General features: G+C 45.6%; 2 protein-coding genes and 1 long non-coding RNA gene across 7 annotated transcripts in view; 1 reads left to right on the top strand and 2 right to left on the bottom strand.

Moving 5' to 3' along the window:
- DGKD (diacylglycerol kinase delta) overlaps positions 1-2,816 on the bottom strand; it is a 57,484-nt gene extending 54,668 nt beyond the window's left edge. For 2 of the 3 annotated variants that reach the window (XM_021544386.3, XM_021544389.2), the window contains exon 1: positions 2,652-2,816. In XM_021544386.3, coding sequence (XP_021400061.1) covers positions 2,652-2,801 — 150 coding nt within the window. In that variant the 5' untranslated portion in view covers positions 2,802-2,816. Of the gene's footprint in view, positions 1-999; positions 1,062-2,651 lie in introns of all 3 variants that reach the window. The other variant, XM_021544388.3, reaches the window with a different exon arrangement.
- Positions 2,817-3,057: 241 nt separating this feature from the next.
- LOC110478047 (uncharacterized) lies at positions 3,058-9,302 on the top strand. Its single transcript, XR_002466690.3, has 3 exons — positions 3,058-3,530; positions 7,770-7,861; positions 8,790-9,302. It is a non-coding gene; the product is annotated as an uncharacterized LOC110478047 (long non-coding RNA).
- On the bottom strand, positions 4,961-19,851 carry SAG (S-antigen visual arrestin). Of its 3 annotated transcripts, XM_021544401.2 has the most exons (15): positions 19,753-19,851; positions 19,128-19,188; positions 18,997-19,041; positions 18,516-18,709; positions 17,779-17,838; positions 16,653-16,720; positions 16,331-16,466; positions 15,928-16,012; positions 14,643-14,715; positions 13,476-13,613; positions 13,133-13,210; positions 12,228-12,251; positions 11,745-11,809; positions 6,621-6,630; positions 4,961-6,051 (listed from the first exon to the last, which is right to left on the bottom strand). In XM_021544401.2, the coding sequence occupies exons 1-15, from the start codon at positions 19,849-19,851 to the stop codon at positions 5,958-5,960; spliced, it is 1,230 nt and encodes a 409-aa protein (XP_021400076.1). In that variant the 3' UTR covers positions 4,961-5,957. The 3 variants fall into 3 exon arrangements, with proteins under 3 accessions (XP_021400076.1, XP_077641756.1, XP_077641757.1); XM_077785631.1 differs by lacking the exons at positions 4,961-6,051; positions 6,621-6,630 and adding an exon at positions 7,311-7,650; XM_077785630.1 differs by lacking the exons at positions 6,621-6,630; positions 18,997-19,041; positions 19,128-19,188; positions 19,753-19,851 and having other exon boundaries at positions 18,516-18,909.
- Positions 19,852-20,861: the final 1,010 nt, after the last annotated feature.

Below are 20,861 nucleotides of genomic sequence, written 5' to 3'. Positions count from 1 at the left end.
ATTAAACTCTGTTAACACACAGCTTAATAGCTGTAGACAATATCTGTCTATAATACTTGTTCTTAATATGTTTATGTTTGTATATGCAAGTTTCATCTTTTTCCAGCCATGCTGACACCAGAAGTGATGTAAAACAGGGAAAACTATTAAGTAGGGACAGGAGGATGCATTCTGCTATAGCCAAACAAAAATACAACCCAATGCACCTTTCACCTTAGCATCTCTAACATCCTGCTATAAGAAAGAGCTCCCACTTTGACAGTGGAAAAGTCTGTGTATCCCTGCTCTCATCACAAACACCACCATGGAGACAGAGTATAGCATCCTTCCTTCCTGTTCACATGAGACCCCTGCCACAAGTGGTGTTAAAAAATCCCAAGGTTCATCCAATCTCCAGCAAGCCAAATTCTTAATATTCAGCATGCTGGATACAGTAAAATATTTCAAAAGGCTTGGTTTTTTTTCACAGCAGAATAACAGACTATCTTAAGTCACCTAGTGCTCCAGCACGGCTGAGATCTGCTTGATACAAAACATCAACAAGTTTAGAGGGCTCCAGGGATTCCTGGTGTGGTCAAAAGAACCATCTCACAGCCCAACCCCACAGTGCCTCAGCCCAAGAAGCCAGCAGCAGCTCCAGCAGCACCTGACAGATGGAGGAAGCAGCCCCGTCACAGTCCTCACGTACCACTGCACTTGTCACAGGGGTTTCTTAACTGGCACCAATGCAGCTAAAGAATGATGTGCAGCAGAATGATGGCAGGTCCTGTGTTTGAAAGCAGGGCAAACCAGCCAGCATAAAAAAGAGCCCTTTGGATAATGCTTCAGACACTGCAACATGCAGAGACATTTACTGTCCTTTGCTATGAGTACAAGAGAAGCAACACTGAGCGGCAGCACCAGTGCTGAGCGAGCTTTTGCATTCCCACAGCTGCACCGTGCTTGTCCATGCTGCAGAGACAAGGTGAGCATAAGGCAGATGATGACAGAGTAACTAACCTGGTATTTCTAAGCAGAAACACATGACACAACAGTCCAAGAGTTACACAGGAGCTTAGTGGCTACAAAGAAAAATCATGCTGCTATAATAAAAAAGAGTACAGAAAAGGGAAACTCCCTATGTGTGGCTCCCAGTCTAAAATTGAAGGAAACCTTCACATCTTCTTTTACAGTAACAACACAGAAGATCTACAGTTTTGGTTGTAATTGCAGAATGTTGTTACTGTCCATAAAAAATGGTGTTATTGTTCCAGGATGAGCCACAGAGGGATAAAATATGACTGAGCCAAGGGAACCTGGGTGGAAAGTAGTGTTACCTTACCAGGAAGGCAAAGCAAGACAGACAAAGCTGGGAACAAAGACTAACCAGCTGTAAGATCACTGCTTGACCAGACAGAAAGCTAAATATCGCTATATGGGTACAGAAAGGTAAAACAGCACAGCGCAAGATGGGGAGAATTAGGATACACAAAAAGGATGGGAAGATGCTGAGGGAGGCACCACACAAAGACTGCAGGGAATAACGAGGGCTGCACCTTCCAGAGTAGAGCTATGAAATGAGACAGTGACTTGTGCCAAGTACAACTGGACCATGGAGGAGGGAGGTGTTGAAAAGCAATAATGGAACACTGTGACAGGGAGCTATGGCTGGGATGCACAGAGGTTCTCAGGGAAAGCATGGGGAGGTGAGGAAGGCAACCGTGGCAACTGTGACATGAGGAGAAAATGGAAGATGGAGCTTCATGGGACGAGGATGTCCTTGAGGATTCAAATACCAGGTAAACGGAGCAGCACTGGGGAGAAGGAGCCCAAATCTGACCTCTATGACTCCAAGAAAATATTACAGGGAAAGAGGGTAAGAAGGAAAGAAGTAAGATGGGGTTCTGCTGAGCCTGGCCACACTGCTCCCTGAGCTGGGTAAAGCTCCCTGGGAGGCATGAACCTGGGCACTGAGAAGAAGGTGGCCTAAGCCAGGCTTATGGGGAGAGGAACTGGAGAGGTTCAGGCACCGGGGGCAACTTCAGGAGCCCCTGAGGGCAGTTTGTGGGGCACTGGCAGACACTGAAGGGGATTTAGGGGACAGCTGCTAACGGGCACCTGAGAAACAGTTAATTATGGGGATCTCTGAGGGGCATTTTGGGGTTCACAAGTGCCTGGACAGCTGTTGGGGGTGCTGTCAGGGGGTCTCTGCGCTGGAGGTTGAGGGTCGCCAGCAGGACCCGGAGCGGTAGTTGGGCTGTCACCGAAAACGACGGGATAAATAAACCTTTCTAACACGGACAACATTTGTTACAATTAAAGATTTTCCAGCCGACGGGGAAAGGGGGAAACGGCCGAGTCGCTGAGGAGCGCCTTGGCGGATGTGAGGTGGTCACAGGCAGACTCCTGAGGGGTCGTTGTGAGGGGAGAGGAGTGGGATGTGAGGGGGACCACCGGCAGCTCCCTGGGGGACGGGCTCGGTGGCAGGCCCCAGGGGGAAGCTGCGGGGGTCTCTGGCAACTCCCAGAGCGGCGGCCCGGGCTGGCGGAGGCGCGGACCGTGCCGGGCGGGAGGGAGAGGCGGCGGCACCGAGCGTAACGCGGAGGCAGCGCCGGCCGCAGCGCCGCCAGGACCCCGAGGCCCTGCCCGCGGCCCCCTCCCGCCGCACGCACCTTCTGGCGGATCTGCCCGGACGTCGAGACTTTGCGGATGAGCTTCTGCAGGGAGCCGGGCTCCTGCTCCGGCTCGCTGTCCGACGACTCCTCGGGCGCGGCGCCGGCGGCCGGCTCCGGCTGTGTCTGCTCAGCCCCCGCCGCCGCCATGCTGCACGGACCGGCGGCGCGCCCGGCGCCCCCTACCGGCCCCGCGCGCGCGGCGCCCCCCAGCGGCGGCCGCGTCACATGGCGGCGGCGGGAGGGGCCAGGGCGGGGCAGGGCCCGGCCGCCGTGACGGGACGGGCCCGGCCGCGGCTCCCGCGGCTCCCTGCGAGCCGCCCGAGCAAAGCCGCCCGGCCGCGGCTCCCTAAGAGCCGCCCGAGCCAAGCGGCCCGGCCGCGGCTCCCTAAGAGCCGCCCGAGCAAAGCGGCCCGGCCGCGGCTCCCTGCGAGCCGCCCGAGCAAAGCCGCCCGGCCGCGGCTCCCTGCGAGCCGCCCGAGCAAAGCGGCCCGGCCGCAGCTTCTGGAACCCGGACAAAGGCGTTTAGCAGCGCTCCCCGCTGAGGCCAGCCCGACAGCCGGGACTGCGGTCCCTATTCCTTCCCATTCTTCGCGGCTACCGCAGCACAGAATCAGAGTCATTCGCGTTGGAAAAGACCTCTGACATCATCGAGTCCAACCTACAACCGAACACCACCTTGTCAACCAGACCAGAGCACGGAGTGCCACTTCCTTCGCTCCTTGAACGCCTCCACTGACGGCTGTCCACCTGCCCGGCCAGCCCCTGCCACAGCTCGGCCCCGTTCCCAGGATTTAACGCGATGCCGCAGCCCCCGCCGCGAAGGGCGCTGAGGCCGGACCGCTCCCCGCGCCGAGCCCGGCCCCGCTCCGTTCGCAGGTAACCCCCTCCCGCCTCTCCCACACCCATCAGCTACGGGCAGTGGAGCGCTCCCGCTGGGATCGCACGGAGATGTGCGAGGGGAAAGCGTCTGTCACGAAACGCGTCCTGTCATTTGCTCCAAGCCGTCTTCAAACACAGCAGGTCCAGAGGTGCCACCGCTCCCAGGGCGCATCCCTCTCCGGGAGCTGGCAGCTCTTTACACAGTCCCACCACATCAAAGCCGCAGTCAGGAAATTGGATCTGCTCTCCCCCAGCGGCAAACATGAGGAGCAGGCCACAGGTCTGACTCGGTAGATCAACGTAACACCAGAACCAGAAGAAAGGGAAGATAAAAGGCAAACAGTTCTAGCTAGAGACCCATTTTCTGCTGACAGAAGTCAGCATCTGCTGCCTGAAGGGCTGGAGAAAAGTCCAGCTTGTCCTGCACAACAGGGATCTGCAGGAACCAGCAGAAAGCCCTCACTGCTCTCTGAGCAAATGACCAGCATGAACAAATAGTGTCTTCAAAGTGCTTTCCCAAGCCCAGACAAAAGAACAGATTTAATAACCATTTAACAACCATTTCCTCCCCACTGCACAGAGTGCATTGTGATTTTGTCCCACTTAGCTTACAGAAGTCATCACCACAACTGAATTTGAGAGGAATGTCAGGCAGCAACAGAGGGCCTTCACAAAGTTGACATAATTTTTTTAAAAAGGAAAAGAAAACCAGATCTCTGAGTTCACTGGTCCCATACTTACCAGTCTAGTCGCCAGAAACACTGAAGGAAACACCTTTGTGGAGAAATACACACTCTGAAGTAAAACTTGTTCCCCCTTCTTCTCTTAGATCTTTAAAGGATTTGCTGAATTCCTGCTCTCCAAGACCAGCATACTCACAACCAATAATTTCTTCAACTTTACTGTATCTTCTGTGTGGTCTTGAGCCAGCAACAAATTAGTAATAAAAATACCGGGGAAAAGCCTTCCCAGATATCCAGGTGAAAATAACTGTCCCTCCCCCAAAGTTGAAATCACACAAATTATCCTGATCACAAACACCTGAAATTGGCTGGGTCCCTTTAGCAGCAAAGAACCCAATGCAGAGCAAACATTGTGCCTCTTGCAATTCAAGCTAAGGTGAGACACCTGTGACTAATGGACAGCACTGAGGAACAGGTGTATTAGGGGAGAGCACTGATGGAACTCTGAAGCTGTGGTCTTAATTAACTGCTTCCAGCATCTTAAGACCAGTTTACAGAAGGAAACAGTTACAAGTCTGAAGTTCTTAATTCTATTTTCCAGAGTATAGTGTGGGAAATGTAAGTCTATATTAATAAATGTGGGCCCTGCATTCAGACTTTCCAGGGAAATTTAAACCAGGGACACTGAAAAGCAGATTTAAGCAAAAATAGATTTCTGCTTTAAATAGAAAAATAAAACACCAGTTGTTTTACATGCAAAATGTAATTAGCTGATGCAACTCACTTCAGCAGAAACCTACATGAGATTCAGGAAAATAGCCAACATTTACATGGATAATGAGAATATCCAGATCAACAAGAGAAAACAAAGTTTGTAGAATGCAATCTCATTTCTTAGAGCATAAACCAACTGCTGGCAGATGGATGTTGGGAAAGGTTCCTCAGGGAAGGCTGCACCATAATTTCCTCCTTAATTTTCCTGCACCCACTTTTGTAGCTGTTGCCTACAGGAAACTTGATTAAATACAGACTCTGTCTGGACTTGTATTTCTGTTTGGCATTGTATGTAGGGAACTTTAAGCAATTCATTGACAGTGCACATTTATCTCATCTTTAATAACATGGTTTCAAGCATATTGCTAGAAAGCTAATACTGTGTATAAGCATTGTCTATGCTGTGGGAGACAACCTGTATACATTTACTGGTACAGAAAGTGAGTGTAGAAGCCACATGGGGACAGTGCAAGCACTGAAAAAATTCACTGGTTGAATTTGGTAAAGCATCAATGCAAAAGCAACCAAAAGAAAGTAAAATCAGTTTTGTACAGTCTTCTGAGAAACTTTGATGAATCACCCATGGCTGCAAGCCAGCCTTTCAGGCTAGGATTTCGTTCACTTGCACTTCAAAGTCACAGGCAGGCTGCATAAACTCATTTAAGCTCTCACCAGTGTGGAAAGCAACCAACCTTTTTATTAGGCAGCCCTGAAAGCAGAAGTCATGATGTGGCAGGTGTCCTGTTGTCCTCTGGTAGCTTGGGTAAGAACCAGGTGTTGTGTTTGCCCATGCAAGGTGAATCTTGTAATAAGCAATAGAGATTCCTGATGTCATGTCCACTGACCTCAGGGCTGATCCCTGGAAGACCATGCACGGCCTGAGAACATGCAGATTACTAGAAACTTAGGTTCTACATTTGTAACTGAAGCCAGGCAACACAGCTCCTCTGTCAGGCTGTTCTTTTAATCACTCATCAGTTGAGGGTGAATTCTTGTCCTCTTCATCAGGTGTATTTCTTAGCTGCTGACGAGCAAACTCCTCAAATACCAGCTCTGCTTCACTGCAATGAATGAAACACAGGTTTTTCACAGACTATAGGCAACAGAAGCCCACAACAGACTGATAGTGTTTCCTTTGTCTCCAAAGTGATTTGGATCACATTCCCACAGACACCATCTTCAGTGGTGCTATTCTAGCTAAAATGAAAAGCAAGTCAAGGCACAAACTGAGGATGTTTTTCATCTGTACTGAATCATGTCCATTCCAGATACACATTGATCAGCTAGCTGAATAGCCTAGAGCTTTCAAGGGGCTTTGTCAAGCAATAAAATGTGAAACATTTCACCCTTATTGTTTCTATACTAAAATAGAGGCACATGGTCAAACCTAGTAAGTTCCTTACACTTCTACATATAGAGCACAAACACACCCTGTTAGGCAAAACATGATCTCTTCATCTATCTTCACATGGTCAGTCACTGCTGTTTAACTCAGAGCAGTCATTTGTCAGGCCACAGTAACTTGCTCACTTTGGATTTTAAGCTGGGGATTTTTGGACAGTTTTGAGGAGTTTTTAAAAGAGTCAATGCACAAGTGTAGCTAGAATGTGAAATACTAAAATAAACTTACCCATCCTTCCCTGCAGTCATGAGCACGCAGCAAAGGAGGAAAAAAGACACACCAGGTAATCAGAGCAGCAGATGCTAAAACATTTGCAAAAAATGTACAGAGCAGAGCAGTGACAAGAAGCAGCGTTTGCAGCAGTACAAGTAGAATTCCATAAAGTCTCAAAATGTGCATAACTACACCTGATGAGGCAAATCTCAATCTCCCAAATGGAAAAGCATTCCAGCAATGATGCCCAAGCTATCTGAAGGGCCTCAACCCTTCAGAACCGAGACAGATTTTCCCATCTATGTTTGCTCGTGGTCACAGCTGTGGGAGACATCTGTGCACACACCTGGACTCTGAGCTGACAGTGCTTGCATGACATGATGTCAAGTTTAATTCCTCTATCACTGTGATTGAAAAAGTCAGCTTAGACTTAGATGAGAAGACAATGCTCTTGTTCAATAAACGTGAAGGTATTAAAATTAGAGGTCAAAGTACAAGAACACCTCAGGGATCTCTCATTCAGATGGGTTAAGGCTTTTGGGGCAACACTCCTGATTTCATTTTGCCCTAAAAATGGTTTTAAGACCTTTGGCATTTGTGTTTCTTGAGTGGGATCTTTGGTAACCACACTGTAACAAATCCTGCTTACTAGCAGGATTCCTTGAAAGCTGTTTCAGCACAGCCTAAAATAAGCAGAAGACTGTATTTGCAGGGATTTTATTGTTCTCACAGTTATTTTAGGAAGGCATAGTGACTTTACTGGCTTACTTCTCATGGCTTTGGGTCAGGGAGCAAAGCATCCTTGTTCTACAGAAGTCAGCAGGGATCTGGGGCACTGCAGTGACTGGATAACTCACTACCTGGAGATTTCCCATCCACAACACACACTGCTGAAAAAGTCAGTATTAAAAGTGTGCCAAAGGGGGCCACTCCAGCCAAAACGCCTCAAAGGATGGCTCATGTAAAGACACGCCTGATGGCATCTCTCCAGACCAGGAGAGAAGCCAAGATGAAGTCTGGAAAGTCTCAGGGCATGTATGCTTGATTGACATTAATTTAAAATGAAACATTTAGAACTTCTAAAATTTCCAACACATAAAACATCATTCTTATTCCATTTTTTTCTCCAATTTTTATTCTTTTGCTCTCTTTCCCCTCTTGGAGGTACTTTCCTTACTATGGGAACAGTGATATCAGTGATGTGGGTGAAGCTAAGCAAGATCCCCACCAGTGATTTGAAACTGTTTTTGAGTGAGGTAGGTATTGTTTCAATTTGGCATATACTTAACTGTCAGAGAAATGATTACTGAGTCAATACACAGATAGTGTGGCAGGAGAGAAGTGCTTATAATGTACCTCAGATGGAAGATTATATTCAAAGATGCACCACTTCACCTTCAGGCTACAGCACTAACTCTAACATGCTGCAGTTGCACACTAGGAGAAGTTAGGCCTACTCCAGAGTTTTCTGGCTGTCCTGTGGCTTATTTAATATTATAATATTAAAAAAATTCTCAGAAAATGGGTAGACTTTCGCTTCTTTTAATTAGCATTCAAGCAATAGTTTTGAGGGTTGGAATGGGAGGGGGATTGATGAGGGTCCAGAATACCATCATCCTCTCAGGGAAGGGTTTCCTGGAAGCTTTTATTATGCAGCCACAGAAATTATCCCATATAATTCAAGTCATAGCAAGCGGTAATTTTCAGTATAAACTTGCTTTTAACCTCTCTTAACTTGATGGGGGAGAAAAGAAAAAGAGAGTGGGTTTTGTTATTTTCCAAGACATTCAGTGCTTTAAAATTTCCTAATTTCTGGAAGTCACAATACCAAAACGGGGAAAGTATTGCTTTACTGTTAGAGGGACAAAGCATTCCTGCGTTTCTTCAAAACAGTCCTTTTATGCAAGTTTAATCAGGGAGCAGATAAATGGCCATTTGTTGAACAACAGCCAAAACAAAGGCCAGTGTCCAAGATGTAGGCCCACAAAACGTAAAACATCAGAAGATTGGCAGGAAAACCCCAGACCAAAGAACTCATGCTAAGACCACAGCCTTGAGGAAAAGTCAGCAGGAACTTCTGGGCTAACTGCTAAGCAGGAAAGGTGTTGGGAGCATGAAGAGACACAGCCCCATTTGAATCTATCTTTAAAAGAAAAAGTTCTCAACACATTTTTTTTTCAACAGGCAGAACAGACAGACTGCCAATGTGACAGGAGCTGCTTTGCCTAAAAATAACCACATGTGAGCCACATGGGTCCAGAAACAGTCACAAAACCAGCACACATGAAACATGCAAATCCTGGCCTTGCAGAAGACCAAGAGAAGGAAGCGATGAACACAGGGAAGGAAAGATAGCAAGCTGCTTCTTTTCTGTCTCCTGCAGGCACAGGAAGAAAGATCAAGCAATCTGCAATAGCCATGCACTGTGACAGACCTGCTGTTTACTGAGTGATGAATGCTTCAGAGCTTGCTCACAGATAGCTAGAGAGAGCAAAGCCATCTGCTATGAAACAGAGCACACAGCACTTGCTCACACTTGCCCCAGCTTGGCCCTGAAAAAATTACATCATGTTCTCAGGAAGCTTGTGTTTCTGAGGTTCTCTGTACTCAAGTCAGCCCTACATGATTAAATGCATTGATGCTACACATTTTACCTCTTCCATAAATCACCTTGGCCAGAGAAAAGGATATTCCCCCACTGCAAAATAAATCACAATATATGGCATTTTTTAATCCCAGTCCAGCTTTAACTCCATAAGATGTTGCTCTGATTTCTTTGTTCTACCAGCTATGCCTTAAGACAGCCAAGTGAGCAGGAAGGTGCAGTAGGCAAACTGGTCACTACTGACTCATCAATAAAAACAAAAGGGAATGAAGAAGATAAGGAGTGATCTGAAAACTCCCTGTGCATGCACCTCTGCCTACACTCACTGCAGAGGCTGCTAAACAAGCCAACAAAGAAAAATTCCATATTTTGGGACCTTTGAGGCTCCAAACACTGTTTGTTAAAGCTCCATCTCTGCAGTTAAGCACAGTGCATGGAAAACTACCAACCAATAAAGCTGAAAAGCATTTCAGTTTACCAGCTTCATATGGGAGACTGTTTTATTCCCTGTAATAAGCTCAGACACCACATTCCAGCACAGTTTTCTAGTCAGCTATTCAGGTTTCAGAGGAGTTTTCTGTTGTGTTAGAGTATCTGTTTTTAAGAGAAAGTATTTATTTCCTGTGTTAACCATTTGCAGGACTTTCCCATGGGATAGCTCCTGAAAATACCTGCAATTTTTTCAGCTCATAAGCAACCTGGTATTTCCATCTGTAAAAAATGCATTGAACATAGCTGACACTTCTGACAGCAAGCTCCTAGAAGACTTTGATGTAGCAAACAACATGTGGGCTATGACCCTGGTAAGAGGATGTGCTGGGGGAAGTGATCTGAGAAATTGTGCAGGTCTCCATTTTCTTTGTAAAGTCTTCTGCCCATATCCTTTTAAGTGTACTGTATAGAGTACATCATCCCTCATTTGAAATGGCCTTAGAAGGGAGAATTGCCTGACTTCCATTTTTCCTCATATTACAAATGCTTCTGCCAGAAGTATAAAGTAATAAAAAGGGGTTGTTGGCATTTAAATGAAAAAGTCATATAAAAAAATAAAACCACCACTGTAAAAATGTAAATTTTTTTTGATGAGCCTTGTTAGAAGTTTTCAAGCTTTCCTTGGTGTCCATGAAAGCTCCTGAGCTGCCCAGAGGCACTAGATGGCCCTCACCAGCCACACTGCTGGGATCACCAGTGCCATCCCAGCCTCCATCACTTCTGTGCCAAGAGAATGTGCTGGCACTGCTCACAGCAGGGGCTTTCCCAGGGAAAATGAGTTTCCTGCAGTGCAACTGTTACAGGAGAGATAAAACCTACCTTTGCCCACTCCAGCACATCCATAATTAGCAAAGCCTGATTCCCAACCAGAGCATCTGAATGTGGAGTGGATCACCAGCTCTCTTCTCATTGCTCACACTTGATTCCTCCAACAATTTCACACAGTAAGGACTCAAATCACCCCTTTCTAATGCTTCCAGTATAAACCAAAGCATTTATCTCAGGATAACTCTTCTCAAAGGTTCCACTGTCACTTTCACATGAAAGTTTCATGTTCTTAGAAACATCAGCTTTAAGTCAGTTTGGGCACAAAGAGAAAATGAAAGGGAAAAAAAAGGAGCACAAAAGCAGCCATGGATTTTGTTTGAAGCCCACTAAACTTTGTCCCAGTATAGAGAGTAGGACAAGATGGGTCATCTGTAACAGCCCCAGCAGGAAAGGGCTGGTGTGTCTGGTGGTCAAGAGAGGCTTTAGGTGCTGTACAGGAGCTTCTGATTCAGTGTGAGCAACTTGCAATCTCTGGTGCTCACCACTGGCGAACAGAGCCAGCCAGGGCCTGAGGAAGTGGGAGGATGCTCCTCACAGCCTGTGGTTTTGGCATCTGATCCCAAGCCTCAAGGTGCCTGGGCAAGGCTTGCTACTCACACTGTTATAGAGGTCCCTCACTTCCACACAGAGCCCTAACATTGAAGAGATGTTCACCTTGGATAACTGCTGAACAAGAAGGCCACATCAGAGACACCATGGCAAGCGCCACATCAAGATAAAGGGACTCAAGACTCATCAGTACTTTTATCACCTCTTCACTTTGCTTAAAAGTATTTGGCTTTGTACAGTGCTCATGGGGGTTAGGTATTTTCTGCATCAGATTTTTTCTTTTTTGCTTATACTGCAATCTGGCTGGGAATTGCTGACACCTTCATGTAGGATATTTTGCATTGCAGTCATAAGATTTAACTGTGCAGAGCTTCCTCAAACCCCTGTTCTCTGAGCTGCTATTCCATACATGAAAGATGAAAGGGAACATGACTCTTTTCGATTTTCTCCCATCTTTGCATCCCTGTTCTCTGTTTAGTGCCTGGAGGTTGATACATACACACACACACACAGATATATAGACACACAAACACACAGAACAGCTCCACACTGGAGCCTTGTAGGCTCTGAAGGTTTCCTGTAGCACAAATCACTCTAACCTTTACAATAGTGAGATCTCACCAGAGCCTGTCAATGAACAAAGGCAAAAAACAGGTGTAACTGACCTGCTGGGTTCTTTTCCTCAGGTTTGGGGTGCATGAGACGAAATGGCAGCTCTGTGCCCACCTCACTTTAGGAGAAGAAAGAATGTATCAGATCCACAACTCCACACACATGCCTGGTTCAGCCTCCTTCCTCCTTAGGGCCAGCCTGAGCCCTCAGCTCCAGCTTCACCCATTCTTTCATATTTTTCTAATCATAATTTTCCTCTCAAAAAAGTTAAGCTCAAATTTTTCCATAAATATCCCAGGCATATTCATGTACATAGACTGCATTTATTGTATGCTGAATGTACTTGCATTTCTATAAAATCAAAAGACATTCTTGTAATAGTGTCCTTTTCACAAGAGAACCACAAACTGCTTGCTTCTAACAGTTTAAAGGACAGTTACTTTTTTTAGGGAGGTGGGAATGGAAATAAAAAAAGAGAATAAAGAGATGAACTAACAACTAGGACTGCATGGTCTGAAAAGGAAGATGACATTTACCTGGAAGTGAGGTCTCCCAGCATGCTATAAAAGAAAACAAGGAGAAACACAAAGAATATTTAATGCCTCTCTATTCTGGTTTCCTGCAAGAAACAGCAAAGGCTGTGTAATTGGTGGATTACTGAAATCACTGTCCTGATGTACTGTTCTCGCCACAAATTCAGCTGAACTTGTTTTTAAAAAAGGTAGTCTTACTTTTTCATGTCATTCTCATGGAGAAATAGACTAAGTTTTTGAACTCCTGACCAAGTGTTGGGCATGGCCACTTTTCCAAGACCCAAAAGGCAAGTGGCTGACCACAGAAAGCAGCAGGCATTTTATCATGCTTTCGGCAAATCTTTTTATACTAGAATGAAGCATAGATCAGTGAAATACAAATGTAAACAGTGACCAGCATCAACAAGAGTCACTATCCTGGCCCGTTTTTTGTACTGTATCCTGGATCTAGCTCATGTTGATAACATCAGCTTTACCCAGAAAGCTGGCTGAGTACAGAACCTGAGCTACAGTGTTTATGACTCTCAGGCAGATGTTTCCACCTTCTGCTCTGGGACAACAGCAATGCTAACATAAGAGGTTCACACAAAGTTTCACCTCACTTCTCACAAAATAAGTTATAGCTTTGAAACAAAAATTGCAATGCAAACCAGAGGTTCCTCCTTCAACCATAAAGTTATGTAGTATCTAAGGAGAGCAACAAAAACCCTTTGTCTCAGGACAAGTTCTATGGATAGGCCAAGACTGTTTTCCAGGCAATTTATGCTTTACAGGGAGCCTCATATCCTATAACATGTGCCCTTTCTCTTGGGGTGGACTGTTCTGGTCTTTCCTCACTCATCAATGACATAAACACACTCCCCTCCCTTAACTCCAGGCAGATGTAGCAAAAAGTGTGTTACACTTACCCTGGAACAGTGAGCTTCACTTTGATCTTGTAGGAAACCAGAATCCCCATCACTGTCTTGTCTATTCCATCCTTAATGCTGCCAGACAAAACAAAGCAGTGTGAGCACAGCAGTATAGCAACAACTGGAGCAAGAACTAGGGGAACATCCTGAAAGTGGGAGGGCAGGCAAGCCTCAGGTACTCTCCAGATCTGTGATCCCTGTTCACCCCGAAGGAACACGATGGTGCTACATGCATCCATCTGGGCACAACTTTACAAAGTCCTGAGGGAAGTGTCTCCTCCATGCTCCTCTTTTCTCTATAATTCTCCTGCTACCTGGGACCATTTAAAACTCCACTCACATAGTACTAGAAGCCAAGTTGGTGTCCTCATCCTTCAGTCTTCCATCCAGAGCTATCTCCCGTGTCTCCCGGTTATTCGCAAGCAAGGGCAGAAGTGTCAGTGTCTTGGTCAGGCTACTGTTTGGCTGCACCTTTTCCCTGAAAATAAGAAGTGAAATGACACACTGTGGTTTGTTACACACCCAACTAGGAGAATTTCAAAACAGATTACAAAGCTGCCCAAATGGAAAGGAATTTATCTGTGCAATTTCAGTTGTCAACAATACAGATGTCCACCTCTAATCTAGTCAGCAAAATTCCCTTTATAATCAACAGAGAAAAACAAGCACTTGCAGAAAATGCTTAATTTTACATTAAGGCAGAGAAGTAGGTAAAAACCACAGAATAATAGAATAGTTTAGGTTGGAAAAGCCCTTTAAGATTATCAAGTCCAACCACTAGCCAACACTGCCAAGGCCACTAGTGAACCATGTCTTTAAGTGCCACATTGATTTTTCCTAATATCTAATCTACACCTCTCCAGGTGCAACTTGAGGCCACATCCTCTGTGCTGAAAAGCTCTGAATTTGGACAAAATTAATCCTAGTTGAGAATACCAATACTGAACGGAAAACATGTACCTAAGATACAGAGCAGAACACTAGACAAAGTACCTGGGTATGCCCAACCCTCCTCACAGTGTGAGGTTCAGAGCTGTACTGCCAGTACAGTGAAAAGAAGCAAGTGGTTGTATGGTTCTCCATAACATCTACAGACTCAAGGTTTCTGTGGGCTTTTTCAGGCCAGAAGAAATTGAATGCACTTGCTCAAGCAGAATCCATGACTTCCACTCAAACAGCAGCACCTTTCAGAAAAGTATTGCATCTCTATCTAAAGATTTCCAGCAATTAGGAACCTTCCACCACCACCACCAAGCTTGTCTACTAGGTAATTACTCTTCAAACCTCTTCCACAACATCCCCATTCCCTGAAAAAACATGAGAATCTCTGCTGTTCTGAAAACAAGACCAACTACATCTAGAGAGTATGAGTGGTGTGGCACACACGAGGTAAGAGAAGAGAGCACTGTAACAGCAGGAGACTCCCAGACTCTTAAGTATGAGAACCTCTCATCACCGATGATGAGGGTAATTAAAAGGGTATGAAGGAGCAGGAGCATTCACTCACTGTGCTTCCTCAGTAGCCACCACTTTGGTATAGAAGTCACTGGAGTACAGCACCACATTGGCCACCTGCTCCACTGAGGAAGAATGAAGAAAGCAGACACTCAGGTGTGTGCATGCACCACAAACAACACACTTGCCCCCACCCCAAGTCCCAGGAATTGGAAACACATGGTGAAGAAAGCAGAAACCCCACCCATTTAGAGCCTGAAGGGACCCCCAGGGCAGATAGCCTGACCTGGACAGAGACCAACAGCACACCAATAGCCAAAGTCTGTCTTCCCTGAAAGACACCAGGCCTTGATTTGGAGACAACAGAAAGTCAATAACCCACAGTGTCTCTTGGGATCCTCTCTTTCCATTATAAAGATGTCCCTCTTCCTTCTCTGTTTGGGTCTGCTTTTATCTCTGGTCCTGATATCTCTTGTGTGCCTACAGCCCATGCATGTGCATTCAGGAGACAGCATCAGCACAGAGCCTGTGGTAACAAATGGCTTATATTCTCCAATCCTACACAAAAAATCCCAGGGTAATTCTGACTGAAACACTGAAGAAGAGAGAATCTGGGACCAAAAAGGTCTTTTTAAGCCTAACAGAGGCATAAAAAAGAGCATAAAAATATTTGGGAATCTCAGTACATCACAGACTGACACTGAAACAGCTTTCTCTGCTATAGTTCTGTAGGAGCCTCGGCCATTTTGTTCCCTCCCCACCTTTTCTCTTTCCCATCCTTTGTCTTTCAGACTCGATTCCCCAGCTCTGCAGCTTGTGGGATGGAGACATGTAGTGTCACATCTAAAACACTAGCACAGCAATGAAGCTCAGCCCCTGCCCTCAGCTTGCTCAGGAGGAATGACGCTGTTGCTGGCAGAGTGGCTGTTTCTCACACTCCCAGAGGTTTCTGGAACACCAGGCAAAGCTGTATGTTATCTAGGCACATTCACAGTTAGCAGGAGCATCACACTGACATGGAGGGAGCCCTTCCCACTGACCTCCTAATGAGGTTGGATTTTCCCCCACATTTCCTACACCTGCATTGTCCACTGCAGGAGCCAGACCCCTTCTGTTTTTCTAGGGGGGACAATCTGGTGCCTGAAATTAAGACATACAAGTAACCACAAGAATCAGGAAAAAAGCTACAGCACTTCACTTGATGAACAGCAAAGAAACAGCAACACACAGGGGGTCAAATTCCTGATATCACCAACTACCTTCTTAAAAGCACTAAATTCTGTCTCTTTTTCAGTCCTATTGCAATCAAAGAATCCCAAGCAATAGTAAAAACATACCCTGGACTTTGATCTTCTTCACTGTTTTCTCTGTGTTGTTGTTGATGGTGACAGTGACTGGAATGGGCTCACCATGGTAGTATACCTAGAAACAATGTGATGCTCAGAAATCCAGCCAGGAGACTTCTTCCAGGCTCAAACCCCTCTAGTTCCCCCCAGATTATATCTCACAGAGGCCAGACAGGAGAAGATGACCCCTCCCAGTGATTCATGACCCCTCCTTCAATGACTTCAAATGTGTTTGGTAACAGGGTTCAACCACCCCTAGCAGTAGCCACTGCCAGAAATTACATTAGAGCCCTTGAGTGCTGGGACAAGTCAGTCTCAGCTGAGAAAGCAGCAAAATGCCCATTGGCCTGCAGATACCACGATGCCCCCAGCTCCACGGCAAACCCCCCCTCACCTCTTTACTGAGCCAAGCTTTCAGGTGCAGGGGCTTGTTGGACATGAAGAACTGCCAGGTGGTCTCTGCACAAGGCTGGGGCCCTGGCTTCTCCGGAGCAAACTGCACCTTACGGATCAACAGACGTGCAGAGTTCCTGGGAAGCAGCAGAGGACAGCACGGTGACACCCAGTGCTTGGCAGAGGCAGGAGTTCTGCACTCCCCATGTGCTCACACCCAGGAAGTTACTGACAAGGGGGGCAAAGCTGAACAAACAACCCACGTGCATCACTGGACCACCCATCCCCTTAAGGCAAAGCTGAGGAGAGACACATCCTGTTACCTCCTATGAATTCTCTCTTCCACATTTTCTGTTGAGAAAGCTTTCACCTCAAAGTCCACCCCACAAGTCTGCCAGAGAGAGAAAGGAGAGCTGTGAAATCAGGATCAGAAGACAGGAACACCTGCAATGTTTCAGTATCTTTCTGCACACCAGAAACTGTCAGACTCCTGCCAGCTGCAAATTACTCTGGCCTCCCACCACTGTCACAGACATCCCTGACAACTGGTGTTGGCACATCCACCTGTTCTACAGTGCTTCTGATAAATGGGACTTAATCCCAGCCTCTGAAAGATGACATCCCTGCTCCTGGAAAGGTTCCCTGTGAGACCAGAGCTGGAAAGGTCACATCACAAGACTGAGCTAGTGTGCTACGCTCTCTGGCCCACCCTGGGTTTCTGAACTTCTGAGTTGGCTTTGGAATGCCAAAAGCAGCATCTAAGAGTGGAAGTGCTCATGCCAAGCTAACCTTTGCTTTAACAGGTTTATAGCATCATGGGGCACCTGCGTGAGTCGCAGGTAATTCTCTACAGAGACATTTTTGCACTAGATTCTGAGACCCTCATCCCAACTTTGCCTGTCTGATTGCCTAGTTCTGCTGTCCAGACAAGCATCCAATCAAGTATAAAAGGAGAATTTTTAACAGCATCAGAAACCTTTCAGAACATATAATCATTTAGTGACTTTTACTACAGGTTTTTTTTTTCTGTTTACACATATGCACAAGCCAGCTCTTCTCTGCATTTAATTCAGGGCAGGTCTTAACACAAGTTATTTATAGCAATCTGTGAGATTTTAGGCACTCAGTCTCCTTTTCTTTCCTGTAGCCTCACAGCAACAATCATTTCATGTGCAGCCAAACCACAAATCATGTGATAGTCTTAAAGAAGCTACAACACTGCAGATTTTCTAGTCTTCCTGCTATTTGTTTGGGTTCTCTTTCTTATTCTGAGGATTTCAACTCCAATTCTTTGACATGTACTTGTAGCCCTTAGCTCTTGACATTCGTGGCACAGCACAGTAAAATCAGTATCAGCTTCTCCTACTCTCAAGTGAGACAAATTCCCATGGTTTTTTTCCATCTAACTTTCCTAAACCAGGATAAGCACAAATGTCCCACTGGACTCACCTTATCAACATCACGGGGTGCAGGCTGCAGACAGACTGAGCAAGGCAGGTAATCTGGAAACTGTGGAAGGAAGAAGAGGAAATGCCTCAAAGCAACAGCACACAGATGTTTTAGGTAACAAACTGCTCACAAAAGCAGTCCTGAAGACAAGGGATCACTCATTGTAATGACATAACCCTTCAGAAATCTGGCTAGTATGAACAAATCCCTTTCTTCCAAAAGTCAAGAAAGAAAAAAAAAAGTCCATGCACAATGTGAATCTTCCTCAGGAACACTAAGACAGATATATGACTGACAGCACTGGAAGGACTTCCTGTTAGAATCTGGCAGTCAGCTGTCATTTGTCATCACCTCTTCATCTCCTTATTTGATCCAAAGTTTTTAAAGGAAAATGATTTGGCACTGGGGCAGTGGTAAAAAGTATTCCAGCCCCTCAGGAATGGGAAGGCAAGAATATATGGGGCTGTTGCTAGCATAAAGCCATTGCAAATTCCCTTGCCTTTTTTAAGAAAACACTTCTCACAATGCTGTGATCACTGCACAGTTAGGATCTTCTTGCACTCTACCTCTCAGGATTGAAAGAAGAAAGAAACATTGGTACCACCACCTGTCACTCAAAATTGCAACTTGCAGAACATGAACTTGCAATCAATTGCCATCTTCAGTCCATCACCAGGCCTCAAGAGCCTGGTAAGTACAGACAAGAAGAGAATCAGAGGCTCTTCTGAAATACTTACTGTAAAAAAAAAAGGATAAGCATTTTTCCCCAGCTTCTTTAACAGAGATTCCTGCAAGAGGGTGAGGGACTCTGGCTTGTCAGCAGGCGGGTACACCTGGACCCTGGAGAAGTACAGGTCCCGGCGGAAGGTGAGGCCAATCACATCAATGTCTTCCTGGCCGTAGCGGAACACGCAGGTGAGGGACACAAACACTGGCAAGAAGCACAGGACAGGTGAAACATGCAGCAGGATAACAGTGAAGCCAGGCTGGGACGGGGACACCTCCTGCCTCAGGGAGACATGGAAACTCATTTCAACACTTGCATAACTCAGTGACTACTCATCCCATAACTGTGTAACAGACATTGCATTGATAAGAAGCCCATTCACTGAGGCAGAGTTATGTTTGCACCCTTAAAAGAATAAAAAGGTTCTACCTTAGCATCACACTCAGAAACACAAACAATTTCTGAGACATACATTGCATTAAACCTCAAACCTTTTTTCCCCTTGAGAATAGCAGGATCCACCAATACAACACCATCTGAAAGAAAGGGAAATAATCAAGATTAACATACATAAAAGCAGGGTTGAGAGCAGGAAAAGCAGCACACAACCTCGTGGACTTACCTACAGGTTCCACATTCTCTATGTTGTCAATGAAGTCCCGCTTTCCCAGGTAGATGGTCAGCTGTGGGGAAAGCATAACCACAGATGAACTAGAAAATGTCTGTAGTTGTTGAGGGAAGGGGGACGCACACATCAGAGAGCTATAAATTTTGTGGAGATCAGAACAATTCCATTTAAAATGGAGTATTTCTTTTTTTCCAGCAAACATGCAACCTCCATTAGACTCAACACGATTATTCACATGCAGGACATCAGAACTGAAGACCTGATCTAGATCAACTCCCAAAGGTACAACACAAATATTTGTGCATGGGACAAAGAAGTGTAGACTTAACAATTTTTGATGCTGTCAGGTTGTAAAGACAATGAAACAGCTTTGTTTTAAACATTTACCAGTAGAAGTACAACCCGGGAGGAGAGTGACATGAGCTGCCTTCTCTTGTATTGTAACACATGAAAAGTTTGCCCTAAAAACTGTTTACATCATTTCCTCAAACTCAGTGGTAATATGGGTCATGCTTCTTCAGAAAAAAATAAAGGGGACAGGAAAGAGCTTTCTAAGAAGTCTTCAGTCTGACTACAGGTAAAACTCAAACCTAAATAAGCCCATTATTAATGTACTCACAGCTTTGTCACGGGTGCTTTTTCTGAAGACAACTTGTTTCTGAGGAGAACCAGCATTCTTCCCACCAATCCCAGTCTTTTGAGACTCAGGGCAGCTCATGGTCAAAGACAGGGATGTGACTGTGGGTGAATGAAGATTTTCTGTCCCAAAATGTCCTGTGCCAGATGCCTGGGAAAAATAGGTGGATGAGATAAAAGCAGTAGGTAAAACACTGCACTCCTGTGCTGTTTCAGACCCCCTCACACATCCAAATGGTGGCCCTCTCTAAAAGCTACAAAGGTGGTTTGTGTTGATAAGGAGTCAGAGCAATCCCCAAATAAGAGCTCATCTGTCCTGTTGCATTTTCCTCAACCAGAACCCAGTGCAACCCATTATGGGCAGAGCAGAGCAGCACTGAGCTCAAAGCAGAATGCACTGTAAGGACAGAACAGTCCAGCCACCTGCACAGAAAGGCAACAATTATACTTAGAGATAGGGAACAACTTGCACCTGAGGGGTAGAAAACATATGGAATAAAACATAGGGAATAAAAATTCTTCAGGAGGAGAAAAAGAAGGAGAGAGAGAAAAGTGGCAGGGGGGGAAGAGAAGCAGTGGACAAAAGAAGAGAAGGGAAAATAGAAAGGGGAGACCACAAGGGCACAAGAGATATCCAGAGAGAGAAGTTCAGCAAACCTAAATGGCACAAAGCAGAGAGATTAGCTTTTCATTTTGTTTTAAGTCATAAAATAGCATCCAGTTAATGATCAGACAGCAAATTTAAAATAAGGTGAAGCATTTCCCAAGTTAACAGAAGATTCAAGGTGGCTCTGGTAATCACCAATTTGAATTGAGTCACAGGACTAGACATATTCACAGGAAAAAAGGCTTTTGGCAGCTGTTGGACAAGGATCCAGGAACAACCTGTAAGATTCTGAAGCAGAGTAGCAGCATCAGGAAAGGAGGATGCCACACATACCCTGTCCTTACACTCCTCACCATCAGAGCTGTGTGAATGAGAGCACTGTGTTAGACAGACCCCAGCTCTGATGGAGTATGACTGTCCTTGTAATTTGCTCCCATTCTATTTCTCAGCTTGCTTTTCCATTTTAAAACTGCTTCAAGAGTAAA

This window comes from Lonchura striata, chromosome 10, assembly GCF_046129695.1.
Source record: "Lonchura striata isolate bLonStr1 chromosome 10, bLonStr1.mat, whole genome shotgun sequence".
NCBI classification, from domain to species: domain Eukaryota; kingdom Metazoa; phylum Chordata; class Aves; order Passeriformes; family Estrildidae; genus Lonchura; species Lonchura striata.
This window is presented reverse-complemented; position numbering and strand designations above follow the sequence as displayed.